The sequence below is a fragment of the Scleropages formosus genome, chromosome 6 (genome assembly GCF_900964775.1).
Source record: "Scleropages formosus chromosome 6, fSclFor1.1, whole genome shotgun sequence".
NCBI classification, from domain to species: Eukaryota; Metazoa; Chordata; class Actinopteri; order Osteoglossiformes; family Osteoglossidae; genus Scleropages; species Scleropages formosus.
In genome coordinates, this window is record NC_041811.1 from 17,889,402 (window position 1) to 17,908,442 (window position 19,041).

At 40.3% G+C, this 19,041-nt stretch overlaps 3 protein-coding genes across 7 annotated transcripts in view; 1 reads left to right on the forward strand and 2 right to left on the reverse strand.

The window, feature by feature from the left end:
• Positions 1 to 29: 29 nt before the first annotated feature.
• On the reverse strand, positions 30 to 9,582 carry gfm2 (GTP dependent ribosome recycling factor mitochondrial 2). Of its 3 annotated transcripts, XM_018736861.2 has the most exons (21): positions 9,349 to 9,582; positions 8,570 to 8,655; positions 8,396 to 8,477; positions 8,226 to 8,271; positions 8,004 to 8,101; positions 7,603 to 7,728; positions 7,103 to 7,191; positions 6,755 to 6,843; positions 6,574 to 6,634; positions 6,297 to 6,479; positions 6,039 to 6,119; positions 4,831 to 4,979; positions 4,375 to 4,515; positions 3,750 to 3,849; positions 3,218 to 3,410; positions 2,906 to 2,982; positions 1,991 to 2,129; positions 1,729 to 1,902; positions 1,266 to 1,381; positions 630 to 812; positions 30 to 466 (listed from the first exon to the last, which is right to left on the reverse strand). In XM_018736861.2, the coding sequence occupies exons 2-21, from the start codon at positions 8,624 to 8,626 to the stop codon at positions 338 to 340; spliced, it is 2,313 nt and encodes a 770-aa protein (XP_018592377.1). In that variant the 5' UTR covers positions 8,627 to 8,655; positions 9,349 to 9,582; the 3' UTR covers positions 30 to 337. The 3 variants fall into 3 exon arrangements, with proteins under 3 accessions (XP_018592377.1, XP_018592378.2, XP_018592379.1); XM_018736862.2 differs by lacking the exon at positions 30 to 466 and having other exon boundaries at positions 730 to 856; XM_018736863.2 differs by lacking the exons at positions 30 to 466; positions 630 to 812; positions 1,266 to 1,381 and having other exon boundaries at positions 1,788 to 1,902; positions 1,995 to 2,129.
• A 46-nt stretch (positions 9,583 to 9,628) lies between these two features.
• On the forward strand, positions 9,629 to 12,220 carry nsa2 (NSA2 ribosome biogenesis homolog (S. cerevisiae)). The gene is made up of 6 exons (XM_018736717.2): positions 9,629 to 9,769; positions 10,363 to 10,550; positions 10,812 to 10,962; positions 11,053 to 11,232; positions 11,431 to 11,623; positions 11,986 to 12,220. Exons 1-6 carry the CDS (start codon positions 9,767 to 9,769, stop codon positions 12,051 to 12,053), a joined length of 783 nt encoding a protein of 260 aa, XP_018592233.1. The 5' UTR covers positions 9,629 to 9,766; the 3' UTR covers positions 12,054 to 12,220.
• A 2,274-nt stretch (positions 12,221 to 14,494) lies between these two features.
• Positions 14,495 to 19,041, reverse strand: part of LOC108925030 (soluble lamin-associated protein of 75 kDa-like) — a 19,607-nt gene continuing 15,060 nt past the window's right edge. For all 3 annotated transcript variants that reach the window (XM_018736733.2, XM_029253020.1, XM_029253019.1), the window contains exons 11-13: positions 18,698 to 18,821; positions 17,136 to 17,324; positions 14,495 to 16,113 (exon numbers count right to left, since the gene is read on the reverse strand). In XM_018736733.2, coding sequence (XP_018592249.1) covers positions 14,944 to 16,113; positions 17,136 to 17,324; positions 18,698 to 18,821 — 1,483 coding nt within the window. In that variant the 3' untranslated portion in view covers positions 14,495 to 14,943. The remainder of the gene's footprint in view (positions 16,114 to 17,135; positions 17,325 to 18,697; positions 18,822 to 19,041) is intronic.

The window sequence follows — 19,041 nt, forward strand, 5'->3', positions numbered from 1 at the left end:
ATGGGTATTTTGTGTATATTGTAACAGTCACTGTCCACTTAGTATCTGCACTGGCACTTGTTTTATTACTATATCCACAGGACCACTTTCCTGTCTTAAAGGATGTACACAGGTGACAAACAAGCAAGTTTCTATATGATCATACTTAAATACTATTTATTCTGCATAGTGCATCATGGCAGAATGAGTGTTTATCCAGACAGTTTTCAGTCTGTCACACAGTGCACAGAATGTACTTCTGCACATATGTACAATGAATTCACATGGAACAGGAGAGCTTGCCGATGTCCTGAAAATGACGAGGTCCTCTGTGTGTGGTAGCTTTGTGTTTGCTGCTTCATGCCAGCCCTGCCATCTTGTTCACAAGAGCACTTTGGATCTCAGGGTTCATGGCCTCATAGCTGGACAGCTGCATAGAGAATGTGGCACTGCCTGATGTCAAAGTTCGCAGCATAGTGGAATAGCCCTAGAGGAAAGGCAGTGCACAGACAGTGATTAATTCTAACATAACCATATAGCCAATATAGATTTGCAAAGTGTTAAAGCTGCATGTGCTGCTAGTAGCCCTGGGAAAAGGTATTTCAGTCAATGGGAGGTATTGGTGGAACCTTGAGACTGACCACACCTACCATGGTTTCTGCCAGTGGCACAGAGGCCAGGACCACTTTGCAGTCCTGGCGGCTCTGGATATCTTGGATGGAACCGCGTCTCTGTGCCAGATCCCCGAGCACAAGACTCAGATGTTCAGCTTCCACTGTGATCTCCAGACTCATCAGCGGTTCAAGCACCTGGCCTCCTGCTTGCTTCATTGCCTAGAGGAGCCATACATTCCTAAGCCTCTACCCTTCAACAGTGTCTGGGTTACATATGTTCAGGAAAAAAAAAAAAAAAAAATCATTGCCAGAATTGTCATACCATACCTAGGACTGTATAAAACAACATAAACAATTTACTGTTAGAGCTGCTGCCTTTGGACCCAAAGGTTGCCAATTTGAATCCCATCTCTAGCTGTAGTACCCTTGAACAAGGTACTTACCTTAAAGTGCTCCAGTAAAATTATCCAGCTCTATAAATGGGTAAATAGTTGTAAGTAGCTTTAACACTAAGTTTCTTTGGAAAAGCGTCAGGTAAATGAATAAATGTAAAATATAACAGGAAAAATATTTTAAAATAAATATTCCTGCAAAAACAGTGGTGCATGGACAGATTTTAATGTAGTGTCTAAGTGCTATGGCTGGTAGCAGCTGCAGATACACAGCCCTTACCTTGAGCATGCAGCGTGACACACACGCAGACACCATGGCCACAGAGGTCCCAGACTGTACACTGACGGCCTGCACCACGGTGGTTACCCCCTGCGCCGGGAAACCGAGCAGCGGACCTACACACACAGTGCATACAGCTGGAGTAAGGGGTAGCGCACAGTGCAAAGTCCTAAACTAATCCCGATCTAATCCACACCTCACTTGCTTTTATGTGTCTACTGTATTGGGCTGGAACAACTGCTGATTCAACTGGATGCTGGATTTTTACCGTCCTTTACTGGTGTGAGCTAAATTTATTATATGCAAAAGCCCAATCAGAAAAAACAAGCAGCAGTAGTACCTTTTCTAAAAAGCAGAAAATACCCAAAGCACGATGGCTTTCTGAACTAAGGGTCCCTGATACACACGACTGAAAGTTAAATTCAGATGATCGCTGCTGTTACTGGCTGCGGTGCTCTGTCACCTTGGAGATAGGCGCTGTGAATTCCATTCTCCACAGCATCCTTCAAATCAGGAGCCAGGTTCTCAGCCACACCCTCCCCGTAGGCGATGTCGCAGGCCGTCTCCTCCCGAGGGCTCACCTGCAGGCTTGCTGTCACCACATGCCGCCTATCCCCCAGAGTTCGGTCCAGAGTGTCTGCACAGAGCCACGGGTTGTCGGCATGATGCTGGAGCAGTGGCTCCGCAGACAATCATCATGCCAAGTGAAAATATGAGAGACCTACCTACAGCGCATCCAGACTGGAGCACGGTTTCCCTGTATGCCACCTGTAAGGGCCCCAGGTAAGTCTCAAGGCTGTACTCTCTCCTGATGCGGTCGTGAATGATTTCAATATGGAGTTCCCCCATTCCACAAAGAATAGTCTATTAAAACAAAGAACACATATGTATATTCAAACACATGAACAGAAATTATCTGTACTTGTTTAGGGAGAGGTCAAGGGGCTGTTTCCCAAAACCCTTACATAATTATGAATGTCTCCTAAGAATGTAGGAATTCACTGTAATTGTACAATGGTTTTGTGAAAACTGTACAGGTTTCATATTCCTTTAGCCACAATGAATGTTTAACTAAACCATCCCACCTCTGAGATAAACTGCCTCTTTATGATATCATTAGACTTTATCATGTACATCTTATATTATTGCCCACTTTTTATTGTACCTTTTAATGTTTTATGATATTCTATAAAAGTCTCCATTTTTAGTTCAAAATAGTCAGCAAATACTACTATACAAAGGTGACATTCATTCATTCATCCATCCATCCATTACCAATAACTTCTTGTCTAGTGCAGAATCACACTGGTCTAGAACCCATCCTGGGAACATAGTGTTTGCGGCAGAGTTCACTCTGGATGGGTCACCAGTCCAGTACCGGGCAATCACACACACTCATTCACTTGCACATGCTGCAGACAAGTCAGCAGTTCACCAGAACTGCGCGTCATTGAACTGTGGGAGGAAACTCGCGCGAACACATGGAGAAAATGAAAACTCCACACAGACTGAGCTGGATCTGAACCCACAGCCCTAGGAGTTGTGAGGCATTCGTGCTACTTGCTGTACTACCATGCCACCCAGTACATAATCATATGCAAAAAAAAAAAAAAAAAAAGTATTTGCTAACTGATAATCACCTGTCCAGAATCAGGATCTGTCTTGACTTTCAGGCTGGGGTCTTCCCTTTGCAAACAGGCCAGCGCATGGTCCAAGTCTTTGAAAACACAGAGAAGAACACTGTAGCATCATCATTAACACCTCACTAACTTACCATGCTGATGCTATACATTCCTTTCCCAGCCCAGCGAACCATCAACAATGTGGTTATTTACCCTACCTTTGTGTGCTAAGGCAGGCACTGATGCAAGGGGATTTAACTCAAAGGATGTGTATTCGCCACTGTTTCAAAGATCATAAATATCTAGCATAGTTGTGTACAAGGCCTCCACCTGCTTGCTTGGCCATGGTTGGGGGTTCAATGGTACAGAAGAAGACAGGGTCCGGGACCTCCACCCCGGCCAGGATCAGGGTCTCAGCCTCTTTGTCCGAGCCCTTCACCTTCTTCTCCTCTAGCTCCAGGAGCCTGCGGGCTGCTTGGGACGCGGAAGACTTGGACGCCACAATAGTGTCTCCTGTGACAGTCTGTGATTGGACACAATTATGACAATGCCAAAGTGTTCTAAAAAAAAAAAAAATCAATACTGAAAAGAGGTACAAGAAGGTACACTGGTACACAATGTTTAGGGAAGAAAGTTAAATCAGCAAGACAAAATTGTCCAAAATATTTACACAAAGGATCCTACAGTAACTCAGAACAATCATGCACTTATCTGTTCTCCAGGTCATGAGACAGTGTCTCCAGTGACCCCTATTCCACCTACTTGTCTCCATGGCTCCTGCTTGCAATTTACCCAAATATTGCATGAAAAAAATCACAAGGCTTGTTCCTGCCACGGTGAGAGAAGCCTGAGCAATGGGTACCTGTTTCAGTCCGACTGTGAGGGCGATGTTTCCCGCTGTCAGTGAGGGGATCTCAATGTGCTGGTCAGCAAACGGCACCATCAGGCGACTCATCCTCTCCCTGGAGGGATTCATTAACACCAGGTCCTGTGGTTAATATCTTTGAGTGGAAGCTGTTTTTAAATGTACAACATATATACAGACCATTCGTATGACATTTTCTTCTTTCAGCCTAATTAATTTCCTTTAACTTCACGGCAAACTGATCTGTAATGTATGTTGAACATAAATATTCAAAATTCATAAGTAAGAAAGCTCATTTGACTTAAGCACATACGTAGGTAACATTAAGCAAATACTGAACTCATTTAAAGGTACTGTCACTTTCCACTCTGCCAGATACACAGGGGGCAAAATGAACATCAAGACCTTCATAGTCTTATGAGAAACACAAGCACCCTGGCTTCTCAGCATTGACATGCTTATGAGTAAAAATGTGAAAATAAATTGCAAGGCAACAAGCACGGTTGATTATGATGAACAACGATCACCGAGAAGGACCTGTAATGACCCCCGACAGCACTGGTTAGGCTGATGTCAATCACATTTGCGTTTCTACCATGTGATCCATGCATGCATGACCTACGTAGTATTCCTGTTGATGTTGTGGACAGCAGACTGGGCCTTCAAGGCCCCAGAGTAGATTCGGACAAACACCAGGGGACCTCGCTGCTTGTCGTGCACGACTTTGAATGCCAGTGCGCAGAGGTCGTTCCCGTACCACTGTCTGCAGGCAGCAAAAGCAGAACAAAGGCCACACACTAAGGAGAAAGCAGAGCACTGCCACAGGTGTGCTAAACCATCCAGATGTCACTCAACCAAACAATGTTCAATTAATCCATTAACACGATAACCAAATATTTCATTCAGACCGCTTCAGAGAATTTTTTAAAAATGCAAATACATGTATTGTGTTTCCTTGTCACATGGAAGAGTTAACTGTACAAATGCTGTCATAAAACATTTGCAACAAAAAAGTATTCTTCACACACTGCTGGGGAATGACACGAACACAGCGTAAATGCTACTCTTTGTGACTCACACCAAGTCATGGTGGCGTTCGTTGGGTGCAGGTAGGTAGGCTGTGATGGCATCCAGGAGTGGTTGGACCCCTTTGTTCCGCAGGGCGCTCCCGCACAGCACAGGAACCCCCTTCTGGGCCAAAGTCACACGCCGTACTGCCATCTGGAGCTTAGCGCAGAGGAAGAACACAGTGAGATACATCCTGTCCAGTACCAAATAAATGTAGCTTACTGCTATACTATAGTATTTTTCAACAACTAAACATTTATAATAATCAGTTTTTACAAAGTCACCTCATGCTCTGTGCACTTTCTGAAGGGAACAGCAGCAGTTCCTCTCTGGGCATTTGAACCTACAGCAATCTAACCATGAGTCCAGTGCCTCTGAGTCCTGTACCATCTGCTGCCCCATAAAAGTATTATTAGTATCAATACTATTCAGCTGTCACCTTTGCCCAAGGTATGATGTATGGATGAGTGACCCATAGTAAGTGGTGCTTCTAGCGGTGTAAATCACCTTGGTGAATAAGGTGTGTGGGCTGGTAACGCTACGTAGAGTTCATTGGAAGTCGCTTTGGAGAAAAGTGTCTGTTAAATAAATGTAAATGTATCACAACACCAGACACACTGCAATATGTTAATGTCTGTGTGACCTTCATTTGTTCTACATGAGCCTGACAGGCTTAAGGATTTAAGCTAAAAATTCACATCATCATAAAATCATTGCTTGCATATTGCTTATAGTCCATTCAACAAGTAAGTCTGCAGGTGAAAATTTCTATCACATAAGAGGAAAGAGAGCCAGTTCCAGCAGTACAGTCACAGAGAAAGAACTCCTTTTCCTTCACATACCATAAATATTTATATCACTGCAGTCATACCCTGAGACACTCCCATTACAGTTCTGAGAACTCAGCTTTGCAAGGAGTTTCATTTAACAAATTTAACACACGTAGACAGACATAGAGTGTTACAGAGTAACTGGAACCTGCCTTATAATGTTGTGTTATGATAACTGTTGCTAACTTTTGAAGTAACTGTGTCCATTTAAAGGGACATGGGGATATTTTAGCATAAATGAGTAACAGTTCTGGGGCTCAGGAATGCATCAAAATGTTTACCAAAAAAAGTGATGGTAATTACTAAAATTTTCAAGTTATGAGAAACCATCTTATGAAGGTTTTTTCAAGAATGTTACCTTCTAAAAATGAGGGAAGATTGTACTTACTTTCTCGGGTGGCACAGCATCAAAGTTCTCACTGAATTCCCCCAGCAACAGCTCAGCAAACTCATCATCCAGATCTGCCACCTGTAAACATCGGCCACGATAACTTTTCTTCCTTTTGTACTTACAACAACCACACTGTTATTAGACATCATGATGTTATTGTATCATGGTCTCTACAATAAACTGCTGAAAAATATGTACTTTCAACTTCTGACGGTATAAATACTCCAAACTCATGCCCATGTTCATGCCCTTTACCTGTTCTATGAGGTTATTCCTAGCTTCTCTGACATGCCTCAAGAGTTCTGGGTCATCTGAGGAGCTCAAGGGTTTTGTCACAAACACTCTGCCATTACTGTCATCAGACTGAGGCCACATCATTCTCTGACTGGTCACCAAATTGACCAGACCTGTGAAGCCTTTTCCACTGCCAATGGGGATCTAGAGAAAATTTTGATACAAACACTCATTCACAAATATGCAACTTTACATTGTCATAAAAGTACATTAGTAGGTTTAAACAATGTGTAACTACCTGCAGAAGGATTGGATTAGCTTTGAGCTTCTTCTTTATGCTCTCAACGGAATATGACAAGCTAAAACAGAGAAATTACAAATTAATTTATAGTTCTCAAAAAATTCACTTCAAATGATTGGCATTCGTAGAGTTAATACGTGGATTTTGGACAGAAGCGGGCAAACATAGGTGATCATACTTGGCTCCTGGTTTGTCCATCTTGTTCAGGAAGCAGACTCGGGGCACATGATGCTTATCAGCCTGCCGCCACACCGTGAGCGTTTGAGCCTGCGGTCACACACACACACACACACATACACACACACCACAGTAAGACAACACTTCGACATCATGAGGGGTAGCGCAATTACACATAAGAGGATGGCACTGAGAGCAGAGGCACTGCTGTAGTCCCTTGGATTAGGAGAATACCCAGTTGTACAAGTGGGTGAAAATGTAACTCACTCCAATTATGTAACAAAATAATGATATTAAACAATGCATCTACCCTGCCTTTATACAACGTGAAAGAAATAATGTCATTAACCTCCACTCCAGCTGAGGCATCAAAAACAGCCACAGCCCCATCAAGAACCCGCAGGGCTCGCTCTACCTCTAATGTGAAGTCCACATGTCCTGCAAAACAAAGCAAAACTCACTTTTTTTCAACTGTTACTGCATAGACTGCCAACCAGGTGATGAGTCTCCCTGATGTGTTTGCCAAAAATAATCAAACTTTTTCTATTCAATAGTCACATTTCCAAACTGCAAAACGTTTCCGCTAATCTACAGTAGATGATCATTCAGAAGAGTCCACGATGAAGCAAAATATCACTTTATAAACTTGTATTATGTACGACATTGACCGTAATTTCTATTGCATTACTTATTATAAGGTATGGTTTGTGTATGCTTGGAGCCAACATCTCTTTGGTGAAGCCTGAGAAATGGGAAGTACTATGTTGGACAAGAAAATGCCACAAATTCTACAGTCTAACTCTGTGTTATATAAGGATATTTACATGTTAGTGGTAAAAGTCTCTATACCTGGAGTGTCTATAAGATTAATTCTGTGCTCCTTCCAGTCAAAAGTGACAGCTGCTGACTGAATGGTGATTCCCCTTTCTCTCTCCTGCGCCATGAAGTCTGTGACTGTGTCCCCATCATCAACATCTGCAAATAAAATGTAAGTAGGATTGCTAGAGTTAAGGTGAAAAACAGAATCCAACAGTCAGTCTCTAATGATGTACCTGTAATTGTATACTTAATATTCCTTCCATTTTCACTTATTTACTTTAAGACCAAATACTATCAAAAATTTTCCATATAATTAAGTGCTTAAAATTAAACAAATGATCAATTCAGCAGAATAACTAAGAGTAACGTTTTGTTTTCGCCATTCCAAGGCAGCTGTTTTTGTAAAACTCGCCACTAAATGACATCCGCACCTCCCAGAGAATGGGTGTATCCAGAGTAGTACAGCATCCTCTCTGTGGTGGTGGTCTTTCCCGCGTCAATGTGAGCCATAATTCCAATGTTGCGGATTCTGGAAGAGATGAAACATGGCACTGCTCTCAGTGAACCAGCTAGAAAACAGCACAATAAAAAGAATATGCAGCGATCGTGCACACTACAGTGTCTGTTGAAAACAGTAAGCTACAGCTGCTTACTTTGACACATCTGGATTGACGACTGATCGCACCGATTTGACATCATCTATAAAACAGAAAAAAGAAGACACATTACATTACCAAAAAAAGTTATTTCAAACTGATTTATATTTACAGATATTATTAAGATTCATATAAGATGCAAACGGAGCATTAAGCGATCAGAGTACCTGGTAGAAAACCGTATCGTCTTCTTGCTTGTATCCTCCACCTGCACCAGGTGTTTGCTCTAATCCTGCAGTGCCGAACACACTGGAGAAAACATTACACAGAAAATCCTGGTAAATCAATTCCTGACAAAGCAGCTGCAGACATGGATGCCTTTCCTGTGGTCACTCTCTTACCCCATCTGGAGCAAGGGAGGAACCGAGGTTCTTAACCACCGTAGTTCTGAGGAGCATCTCCGCGTTCAGTCCAAATCAGCAGTCCACTGTAAGGAAAATGCACACAAATGCCAACTACGACGTGAGCGGTGCATCACAACCGCAGACAATAACCATGTTTGTGGTGCATAAAAACAATGAAATTAACTACAAGTTTACAGGTAGTTTTTTTTTTTGTCATTCCTCCATACAGCTTGTGTACAGTGGAATGAAATGTCGTTTCCTCAGAGACCACGGTGTAAGACAGAACATAACTACAACTATATATATTAGTGATACATGAAAACAAAGTTACAAATATTCGTGATGTATTCAGTTTTCAAATATAATACTACTTCATGATGAAGTAATTATTATTATTCCTTCCATTTTCACTTATTTATTTTAAGACCAAATACTATCAAGTTCTAAGTTCATTCAATGCTTAGCCGGTGCATTGTGTCATTTATTTACTCATATTCTTACTATAACAATTAGGATAAGTATCTTCATCAAGGGCACTATATCAGGAGTGGGATTTTAAACCAACACAGCCAACATGATGATCTGTGGTTAACCAACAAACAATAAATTCTCTAAAACGTAATGGAATCTAAGCTCAAAACCCAGTGACCGACTGGCATTGATTGTGTCTCTTATGTCGGCATCGAAATGTGGTCAGAAAGTAAATACTAACGTCACCTAAACGTAAGAATTTAATAGTGAACCGTACAGCTGAAAGAAAATTCTGAATGACTTACAGTCACGTTCAGAGATGCGGTGTATCATCGAAATCATTTCCCTAGAAATTGGTCTCTTTCGCAAACGTTCCGGTCTTGGACAAATTTATCATTAAAACCTGAGATATCTTTTACATGATATGATAGTAACATACATTGTGCCTATATTCAAATAGTTTCATCTGTTATATCGTAGAGTAATATTAATATTTTAGATATTTAAAGATAAATGAAAGAAGTTTTCAGTGGCCCATATTCTCGGTATCGTTCTGAAAACCGGAAGTTGTTCATGACAAACTTCCTTTTACGGTCCGAAGTCCGGCAAAACAACAGCAACAACAGCGATACATCCGTAAAAAGAACTACATTTGACGATTAAACAAGCAGAATTGAGCAGTTTACGGGATATTGACTGGTTTCGTAAAGCTCGGGGTTCAACATGGTAAGAAGATTCCGTCTTTTCCCATTTTTATTAGCGTTCTAAAGTAACACGTGGCTCAGTGCGGGCGGCTAAAAATCCGTCCACTAATAAAAAAAAAGTAAAGTACTCCTCCTTCTTGATTTCCTAGTCTTGTTTGATTGTTAGACTATATAAACAGTAGACACTTCCCATGTTAAACTGATGTCACGGATATCGTACCATCACAATCAAGGCTGTATTATTCTAGAAGAAAAAAAGAATTATCAGAATTAACTTGTATTTATTTTTACTCTAAATTGGAGTAAAGATAAAGCAGCTGAGCAGGTTGATACTTTCATCAAGCATTACTACTTTTGTATATTTTTTGTGAGTCTTGCCAAGTTCATAAGTTGTCTTTGGTGTTTATGTTGCCTTAGACTAGTAATGAATTTATTGACTTCAACAAGCTGTGATTTTTCTGAAGCTTAGAAGTGACCCACTAAGAAACATTAATAACAGCTGTCATTCTGTAACGGACATAAAAGTATTTTTCTGAATTTAGCTCACAAATGTTGCATTTGGTGAGTTGTGAAGGATTTGTGAAACTTGATTGTCTTTTTTTCCTCCACTCGCAGCCTCAGAACGAGCACATTGAGTTACACCGCAAGCGCCATGGCTATCGCCTCGACCATCATGAGCGAAAGAGAAAGAAGGAGGGTCGAGAGGCTCACGAGCGATCCCATAAAGCCAGGAAGATGATTGGACTGAAAGCCAAACTGTACCACAAGCAGAGGCATGCTGAGAAGATCCAGATGAAGAAGACGTGAGTATTCATGCTGTCAGATTCTTTCATGCTCACATTTTTATTAGTTTATTGACTTGAAGCCACTTCCAACGCTTCCTCTGCAGCTGCACAGAAGTCCTTACTCTGCTATACCATGTTGAAAGTGCTCTGTTTAAGACATTCTGCAGAGATGACTGTGTCACACCTTATTTGTATAAGGTTTACTTCTTATTTTGTAGATGAGTACAGTATATTTCTTGGAACTTTTGAAGTGTAAGGCTGGCACCTGTGTTACTGCAGCATCAAAATGCATGAACAAAGGAAAACCAAGCAGAAGAATGATGAAAAGACTCCACAGGGTGCTGTGCCTGCTTATCTGCTGGACAGAGAGGGTCAATCCCGTGCTAAGGTCCTCTCCAACATGATCAAGCAGAAGAGGAAAGAGAAAGCTGTGAGTAATATCTTACAGTTCCCAAAAATAGCCTACAGGATTGTGTTGCCAAGTTAAGGTTGTAACCATGAGTCTGTTTCCCCACCTTAGGGTAAATGGGAAGTTCCGCTGCCCAAGGTGCGAGCACAGGGTGAGACAGAGGTGCTCAAAGTCATCCGCACAGGGAAGAGACAGAAGAAAGCATGGAAAAGGATGGTCACTAAAGTCTGCTTTGTTGGAGATGGATTCACTCGCAAACCACCCAAATATGAAAGATTCATAAGACCAATGGTAAAGATAACATTGCAATTTTTTCATTGTTTTGTTCCTCTTGGATTTTCATTCCATTTCCTGTATTGTTTTTCATTGTATAATGTTCTGTATACCATGTGATCATTAATTATACTTTTTAGTTATAGCTAAGTGTTTTCAGAATCTCACCAAGAGGGAAAGATTGGATGATGTTGGGGTTTTTTTTTTTTTTTGCAGGGCCTGCGTTTCAAAAAGGCACATGTGACGCATCCAGAGCTGAAGGCCACATTTTGCTTACCCATCCTCGGGGTTAAGAAGAATCCTTCATCACCTCTCTACACATCCCTGGGAGTCATCACAAAAGGCACAGTCCTGGAGGTCAACGTGAGCGAGCTTGGGTTGGTCACACAAGGTGGCAAAGTTATCTGGGGTGAGTGCCTGATAGTCTACATGCTGGAGGCTGCTGTTGAATGTTTCAAAACTGTCAGGGTGTATAATTTTAACTGTGTAATTCCTACTGTACCTCTGAAGTTACTGCTGGCAAGAAGATATTACATTCCAGCTTTTCAATTTGTGATTTTTTTTTTTCTTATTCTATAAAATTATTTGACCTTTTATTCAGGTTTCCACATGCATTTTCACAGTGTGGTAATTTCTTTGTTCCCTAGCATTTCTTTATTGTTCGGTATAATTAGTGGTCCAATTCAGCATTCAGTGTGATAAATGAATTTTGAAATCATGCACTATATGTTTCAAGAGGGCCTCACTGATTTTAATGACTTTTGTTTACAGGCAAATATGCACAAGTGACAAACAACCCAGAAAACGATGGCTGCATTAATGCAGTATTGCTTGTATAATGAACTTTTGCTGGATTGCATGACAAAACAAGGACTGAGTGTGAAGTGGACCATCAGGACACACTGCTTGATATCATCCAGGCTACTTAATTCCAAGGCAGAAAATATACTTCTAATATCTTCCGTGTCTGAAGATTAGTAGAGGAAAATAAAAATTTTTTTCCAAATGAAGTTCTTATTTATTCAAACACGTGAATTTGAATGTCGTTAATTTTTTAAGCAATGCAATTAAAAACTTGTGTAATTTAAGGGGATGTCAGAATGTTTAAATCACCCACGTCTTCCCCATCTTACAAAGATGATTCCTGAAGAATGGTTTGTAAGGTTGAATTCTTGTAAATCAATGATATAATTCTAACAAGTTTTGATCGTAAAAATACTTGGCTTTCCTGAGTCCAAAATTGATACCTATTTGTGCTAAAATTTCATGAAACCTTCTTAAAATGTAAACAATTCAAGACTTAATGTACAGTACAACTTAACAAATGCTCCCAAAACATATATACATACATATAATGCCATGTTTATATATTTTCAACCTTTAATGCAAAAGGTAAACGGTAAAGAAAAAAATCTATGAAGACAGTACAAATTATTTCACACTCACTAAACAAGTTGACAATATAATATGTATTGACCAAATGGGGGGCATAATTACTGATATAACAGGTTAAACTAGAAAACAAGGGATAATAAAGGTTGAGAACTAAATGTAGCATGGGCCACACTATACCTGTGAAAATGACCACATGGTGATGTAATGATGTCTCAAAGTTTCACGTTCTTCCGCTCTTCACATAGATTTTATCCGTGAGTCCAAAAACATGTCTTTCAGGGCAATTGACTCTAAATTGCCTGTAGCATGTGTATGTGTGTTACATTTCTCTGGTGTATAATCTGTAAATGAATGTAGGGAGTTTAGTGAAGTGTGCATCTAGTACTGTAAGTCACCTTGGAGAAAAGTGTCTGCTAACTACTGCATTGTAATCACAGCATGTTGCTTTAGAGAAAAGCCTCTGACAAATGAAGAAATGTGTCTTATTCCACACAGCTATCAGGAGGTACACAAAGTCCAAATTCAGTCATGGAGAATGCAAAGAAATGTCCCGTAAAACAAAGTATTGGAAAGTCAGTATTTAATTGTTGACTTTTATTGTGCTAATATAAAATAAGATACAGCATGAAGTATTTGACAATATAAATTTTTATTCACAAACTGGTTTGGGGGAAACCTCAGAAATCCACAAAAGTCCTATCTTACTTAAAGGTAATTGAAGATACACTGATGTAAAGTCTGTGTTACTGCTACAACAGATACTTTGATCATTTTGGAACATCGCTACATGTATGAATCGTAATGAAATGTACAACCAAATCCAAACAGCAGTTTGTAAGGTAAGTTCTATATTTGAAATGAACATGTAACAGAAGTATTCAAATGAGAAGTATCATAATATTGTCATTTTAATAGGGGAAGATACAGGAACATAAAGTGAATGGGTTTTATTGTATTTATATATTATAAATTATCCTCTACTGACTTTTTTTACAAATGTGTTTACTCCATTTGGTTGCAGCTCAAAAAAAGTTCCTGTATAACAGTGTAAAACCAAAATCAAGCTTTGCAATTAAGAATATTATATATGAGTAGAGCAGCACTCCCCTACACTCTCACCATATGACATAGCTACACAGGCCATGGGTCTTCACAGAAAATGTGTAATATTAGATGAACTACCTCAACACTGAATAACAGTCAAAATGTGTGAGATTCAGGACTAAAATTTAGGATTTACATTTTAAGAGATGGGAGGGTGGAATTAAGTGAATGAAGAAAAAAAAAAAGAAAAAATGCTAACATTGAAACAGTACACGACTCATTCTGTATCAGGAAGTATTTCTTTAAAGGAAAATGAATCAGGAAAAAAAAAAGATGTGGATGTCAGCATTTGTGGATTCGAAATTTGAATGCTTGAGTTCACATTTTTCCTAACTCATGATGCACCATCATGATCCTTCTCAGCACTACTTGGACAGATCATAAGGCTCGTTCATCCAAGGTAAAATAGGGAGGTGTCACCAATACCACTTATACATTTTGAAATACTTGTAGCATCCAGTCAAAACTTGTTATGCTGGAGTTTAATTTCTAATACAACTATATATAATGTCTATTAAATTTTTCAACAACAAAGTAGCTTCTTTATGTTTTGATCTGTGTTTACATTGTATATTTTGATCAGGTCTTTTTCAAAGGTGATATACACATTATATAGAATCATGAAACAGTCAAAGTCAAAAAAAAAAAAAAAAAAAACACAACACTTTGGAACAGCCAGTGTACTTTAACTTATTCTTGTACTTGAAGTGGCAGACAATTTTCCATTAACTTATCAGTCAAATTGTATTAACGCATATGTGAAAATTTCCAAGGAAACAAATCATGGCTTAAGACTTTTATTCACTGTCACAATGATCATACAATCCTGGGATTTTCTTCTTGTGCTTCATAACATTGATGGTGTATCCACATTTCACAAGGTATCTGCTGACAGTACATTTATAGTAAAATGTTCTATAGTTGCCATAAAATTCTGTAAGCTATAAAGTAGCATTGCTTCCTATACAAAAACAAGGAGCAAAGTGAACTTAGGAATTAAGTTGGTTTTTTTTTTTTTTTTTAAACATTTAAAACTGCCTTTAAGTAGCAATGCTAAACACTAAATATCCATTATAGAAAACTGTCAAAATCTAAAACTTTGTTCCCGCCCCATTCTTTTCTATATAAAAGTTTCAACTTTCCCCAAAGATGTACTAAAAATAAAGATTGAGCTCTCCCTTCACCCACATCTTATACTGGAATGCTGACTCTAACGTCCACAATCCTCTTTTAGGTTTTGCTGCGTCTTTTAGCTTTAATCCTGGGCGTCGAATGGATTATTTTTGTTTTCCTCCTCAGAACTCTTCTGTCCACAACTGGAGGGTCATCCTCATCATCAGAGCTCCTCTCTTCTGCCTCCTCCTCAGTGGTTGTTGTCCTTTCCTCTTCTACTTCCACAGTCTTCGCTTCAGCAGTTTCCACCTTTGGCTCCAACGCTTCCTCCTCATTATCCTCATCTGGCTCTTCGGATGCTTCTGCTTGGTTGGCCTCATCACTGTAGTAAACCCCTTTCTTCCGCTTGGATTTCCGTTTGGATTTTGGTTGAATTTGCTTAGTCTTTCTCCTTAGAACTCTCATATCTACAACAGGAGGTTCAGTTGTCTCATCTGAGCTTTTTTCAGGACTTTCTGGTTCCTGTTCCATGACAGATGCCTCCTGTTCCTTCTTATTTGTGTCCTCTTTCATTATCTCAACATTGTCTTCTATCTCATTCTCACTCTTGGTTTCATCTTCCTTTTCTGATGCATTTCCTCCTTTGTGTTTCATCTCCTCTATTGACTCTTGATTGTTCTCATTCACAGTTGACTGCTGATAGGACACCTCCTTCAAGCCCACAAGCAGCACGGTGTCCTGATCAATGTCCACAGCAGTTACCATCTGCTCCTCCTCTGCACTATCTACAGAGGAACAAGGCTCTGCAGCACCATCTACCATCTCTACAGGCTCTGAGCCAGAGGTTAATTCCTCATTTACAGCCTCTTCCACAGGCATTATTTCTGAAGGCACAGCCACATTCTCATCTGGTACCTTCAGGGCAGGTGCCTCTGGTTCAGGCTCATCCTCATCTTTAACCATTTCTTCTCCTTCCTCTACTGACACACTTGACACCTCTGCTTGTGAAGGAACTTCTTGTCTTGTAATCAAGGAAACATCACCCTCACCCTCCCCTGATACAGGGTCTTTATCTATCTGCAAAGAGACCTTGTCCTCCGCTGTCAAAGGGGTTTTGTTCTCCATCTGCAAGGGTCCTTCATTCCCCCCTGATAAAGACATCCCTTCTATTGATGAGTGGACCACCTCTTTTGGTGAAGATACCTCCTTCTCAACAATGGAAGAGGCCTCCTCCAATTCTTCAGTCAGGCCTTCATCTGGTTCTTCAGGAGCTGCAGCTACAGCATCCTGCAAAGTACAAAGGAGTGAAAATAAAATAAAAAAAAAAATGCAGTAACTGTTCAGTGGACACTGCCAGAATATCATCAGAAATCTTGGAGCTGCAGTGGAGTCTGGAGCCTAAACAGTAAAAGACAGATAAGGCCTGGCCTCAACACTTTAGAAGAAGTCTTAAGTCAATAGTACTCCAGTCTGAAGATGTGCATCTCTAATCTACATAATTAAACATGAATGTTCTTGGCATTTTTTTTTTTGCAGTGAAGGTCCTTGGGAAAACAGTAGACTTTTGTCAAAGAACTACAAGAGACCCCTGAAGTAGTACAGTTTAGCATTAATCACTTGACATTACATACATGTTACATTTTAGTACTGATTCCTGTACACATTTAAACAGATCTATTTCATTGCCAAAATCAGAACTCTTGTTCATGGTGCTGATCTGCTGAGCTACTGTACTGTTAGAGATCAGGGACTATCCTGCTTAGCACTGAGTACCCTTGGATGGGTAAATTAATGAAACAGCAGCAGTAGTACTTAAGCACCTCAACCCTAAAGGTCATGACATTCAACTATTGGCCACACAGCTGTCAAAATTTAAAAAGTACAGTTTAAGTTTTTCAGAGCAAAATAGAATCTTCCAAAGGGGTATTTAGTTATGTGAAAGGCAGAATACGACATACAAGCTACAACTTCAAAAATCTCTTATTGCAACAATAAGAGCAAATGGTACTCCATGGAGTACCTAGCCTAACAGAACAAATTGTGTATGAAACCTTTTTTGCAACATGTTGCTATCGTATAAGACATCTAAGTATCTTTCTTACCAAACTGTGCCTTTCCTCATTACTTACATCCCTGAAAGCCAAAATCAATGCAAATCCAAAAACTAAACCCACACACAGCCACATCTGCAGTAAATCTTTCCACTACTGATCATCCCAGAAGAAACCTCAATAAATTAGACTATTTAGGTAAGCTTTCCAGAATTTTCAGATGTGTCTGCACAGGGTATGTATGCGTTTACTCTTTACCTTGCTCTCCAGAGCCTCCAGGGTTGCCTCCTCCTCCATGTTTTCATCCTTGTGGCCTTCCTTCTCTTCCTCCTCTATTGGAGACAGATCCCCCGAAACCTCATTGCTGACAGGCTCCTCCTCCCCCAAGCTGCTGATGAGTTCCCCATTAACTTGTTCTGGCTCCACCTTCTGTTCTAGCTCCACCTCCTGAAAACTCAACCCATGCATGGTCTGAGTTTCCTTTGTAACTCAGACTATCAACTGTTATTCAAAAGACCAGATCTTTCTAATGTTTTGATAGGATATTTAATGCTGTGCCAAATAATATGCTAGTGGGGTGGCACGGTGGTACAGCGAGCAGCGCTGCTGTCTCACAGCGCCTGGGTGGTGTGAGAGAACACGGACTCGATCCCTGCTCAGTCTGTGTGGAGTCTGCATGGGTTTCCTCCGGGTACTCTGGTTTCCTCTCACAGTCCAAAGACATGCTGTTGAGGTTCCCCCATAGTGTGTGAGTGACACAGAGAGAGTGTGTTCCACTGATTTATGGATGAGTGACCCATTGGAAGTACTGTATCTAGCAGTGTGGGTCACCTTGGTGAGTGGGGTGTGAGAGCTAGTAACTACATGGTGTCCAGTGTAAGTCACTTTGGAGAAAAGCATCTGCTAAGTGATTAAATGTAAATGTATAGTGTAAGTTTGTTCATTATTCATAAGGGAATTGTGACAATATGAAACTAATAAAAACATCATAGCCTTCTTCCCCAGGAAATTTTAACCCTCATCATGAAAAAAAGGGTTCTCTCATATAACAAATGCTCATATTAGACAAATTTGGAGCAGCAAATTCATATGTTAAAATTCATATAACAAGCCATCAACTCACACAAGAAACAGCTCACAATGACAGAAATTCTGATACAAAATACAAGCCCTGGTGACACTGAGCACCTCAAAGTCAGCAGCCCCCCTGCCCCTTCCATGTGTGTCCTCTTCTCAGTTGTCTCACAACCATCTCAGAAATCTTGCAACTTTATATCAAAGTGTTAAAACCAGATGCTAGTCCATTGCAGAGCAATCACATACACCCATTCAATCATACACACACTTTACAGTCACTATTTGACCTGAAACATGTCTTTGGACTGTGGGAGGAAACCCATGTAAACGGAGAGAATATTCAAAATACACACAAACTAAGCTGGTTGCAAACCCACAGTCCAGGAGCTCCAAGCCACCTGCTGCTGCACTGTACCACCAAATACCAAGAGAATAAAAGAAAATAAAGAGAAAACACTGAGATGAATGATGAGGCAGAAAGGAGGACAGAAAAAAAGGGACATGGAAATATGTAATGTACAAGCAATTTTGTAGGTCTTAAGTCTGGATTTAAAGATATCCAGGTGTTGTTCTGATATACTGAATTTGACTTAGATTTTTTCTTTCTGTAAAAGGCAGATTTTCAGGAACAGTACCAGAACAGTATCCGCAAAGATGCGTTCATTGAGAATCCTCTACAGACTTATACATTTGACTCGTTAGAATGCAGAGACACACGTTGGCAAATACTGGAAATTTCTCACCACAGCTTGTGCTTCATCCTGGGCATGGACCTCTGGAGTTACAACTGCCAAGGCTTCCTCATCAGTTGGGACCAGTTGCTCTTCCTCCACCTGCAGTGCTGGCTCCTTAATGACATCCACCACCCTGGCCACATGCAGAAAGTCCAAACTTACATGGGGGTTTACAGTTCATCACATAACTGTTTTAGTTTTTATAGAGTGACATTCCAAAAACTCAAAGCTGTACTGTTAAACATTACTAGAATAATAGACAACATAACGGACATCATCATTTTAATATCAATGCAAATCTAAAAACCCATTTGCTCATGGTCTCCTGAGTCATGCCAGGAGGGGTGGGGGCG

Coding starts and splice junctions, on each gene's coding strand:
- gfm2 (XM_018736861.2), bottom strand. CDS start 8,626: ATGCTCCTCAGAACTACGGTGGTTAAGAACCTCGGTTCCTCCCTTGCT. Junction 6,844..7,102: donor ATGCCTCAGCTGGAGTGGAG/GTTAATGACATT, acceptor GTGTGACCGCAG/GCTCAAACGCTCACGGTGTG. Junction 4,516..4,830: donor GAACGCCACCATGACTTGGT/GTGAGTCACAAA, acceptor TGCTGCCTGCAG/ACAGTGGTACGGGAACGACC.
- nsa2 (XM_018736717.2), top strand. Junction 10,551..10,811: donor AAGATCCAGATGAAGAAGAC/GTGAGTATTCAT, acceptor GTGTTACTGCAG/CATCAAAATGCATGAACAAA. Junction 11,624..11,985: donor AGGTGGCAAAGTTATCTGGG/GTGAGTGCCTGA, acceptor TTTTGTTTACAG/GCAAATATGCACAAGTGACA.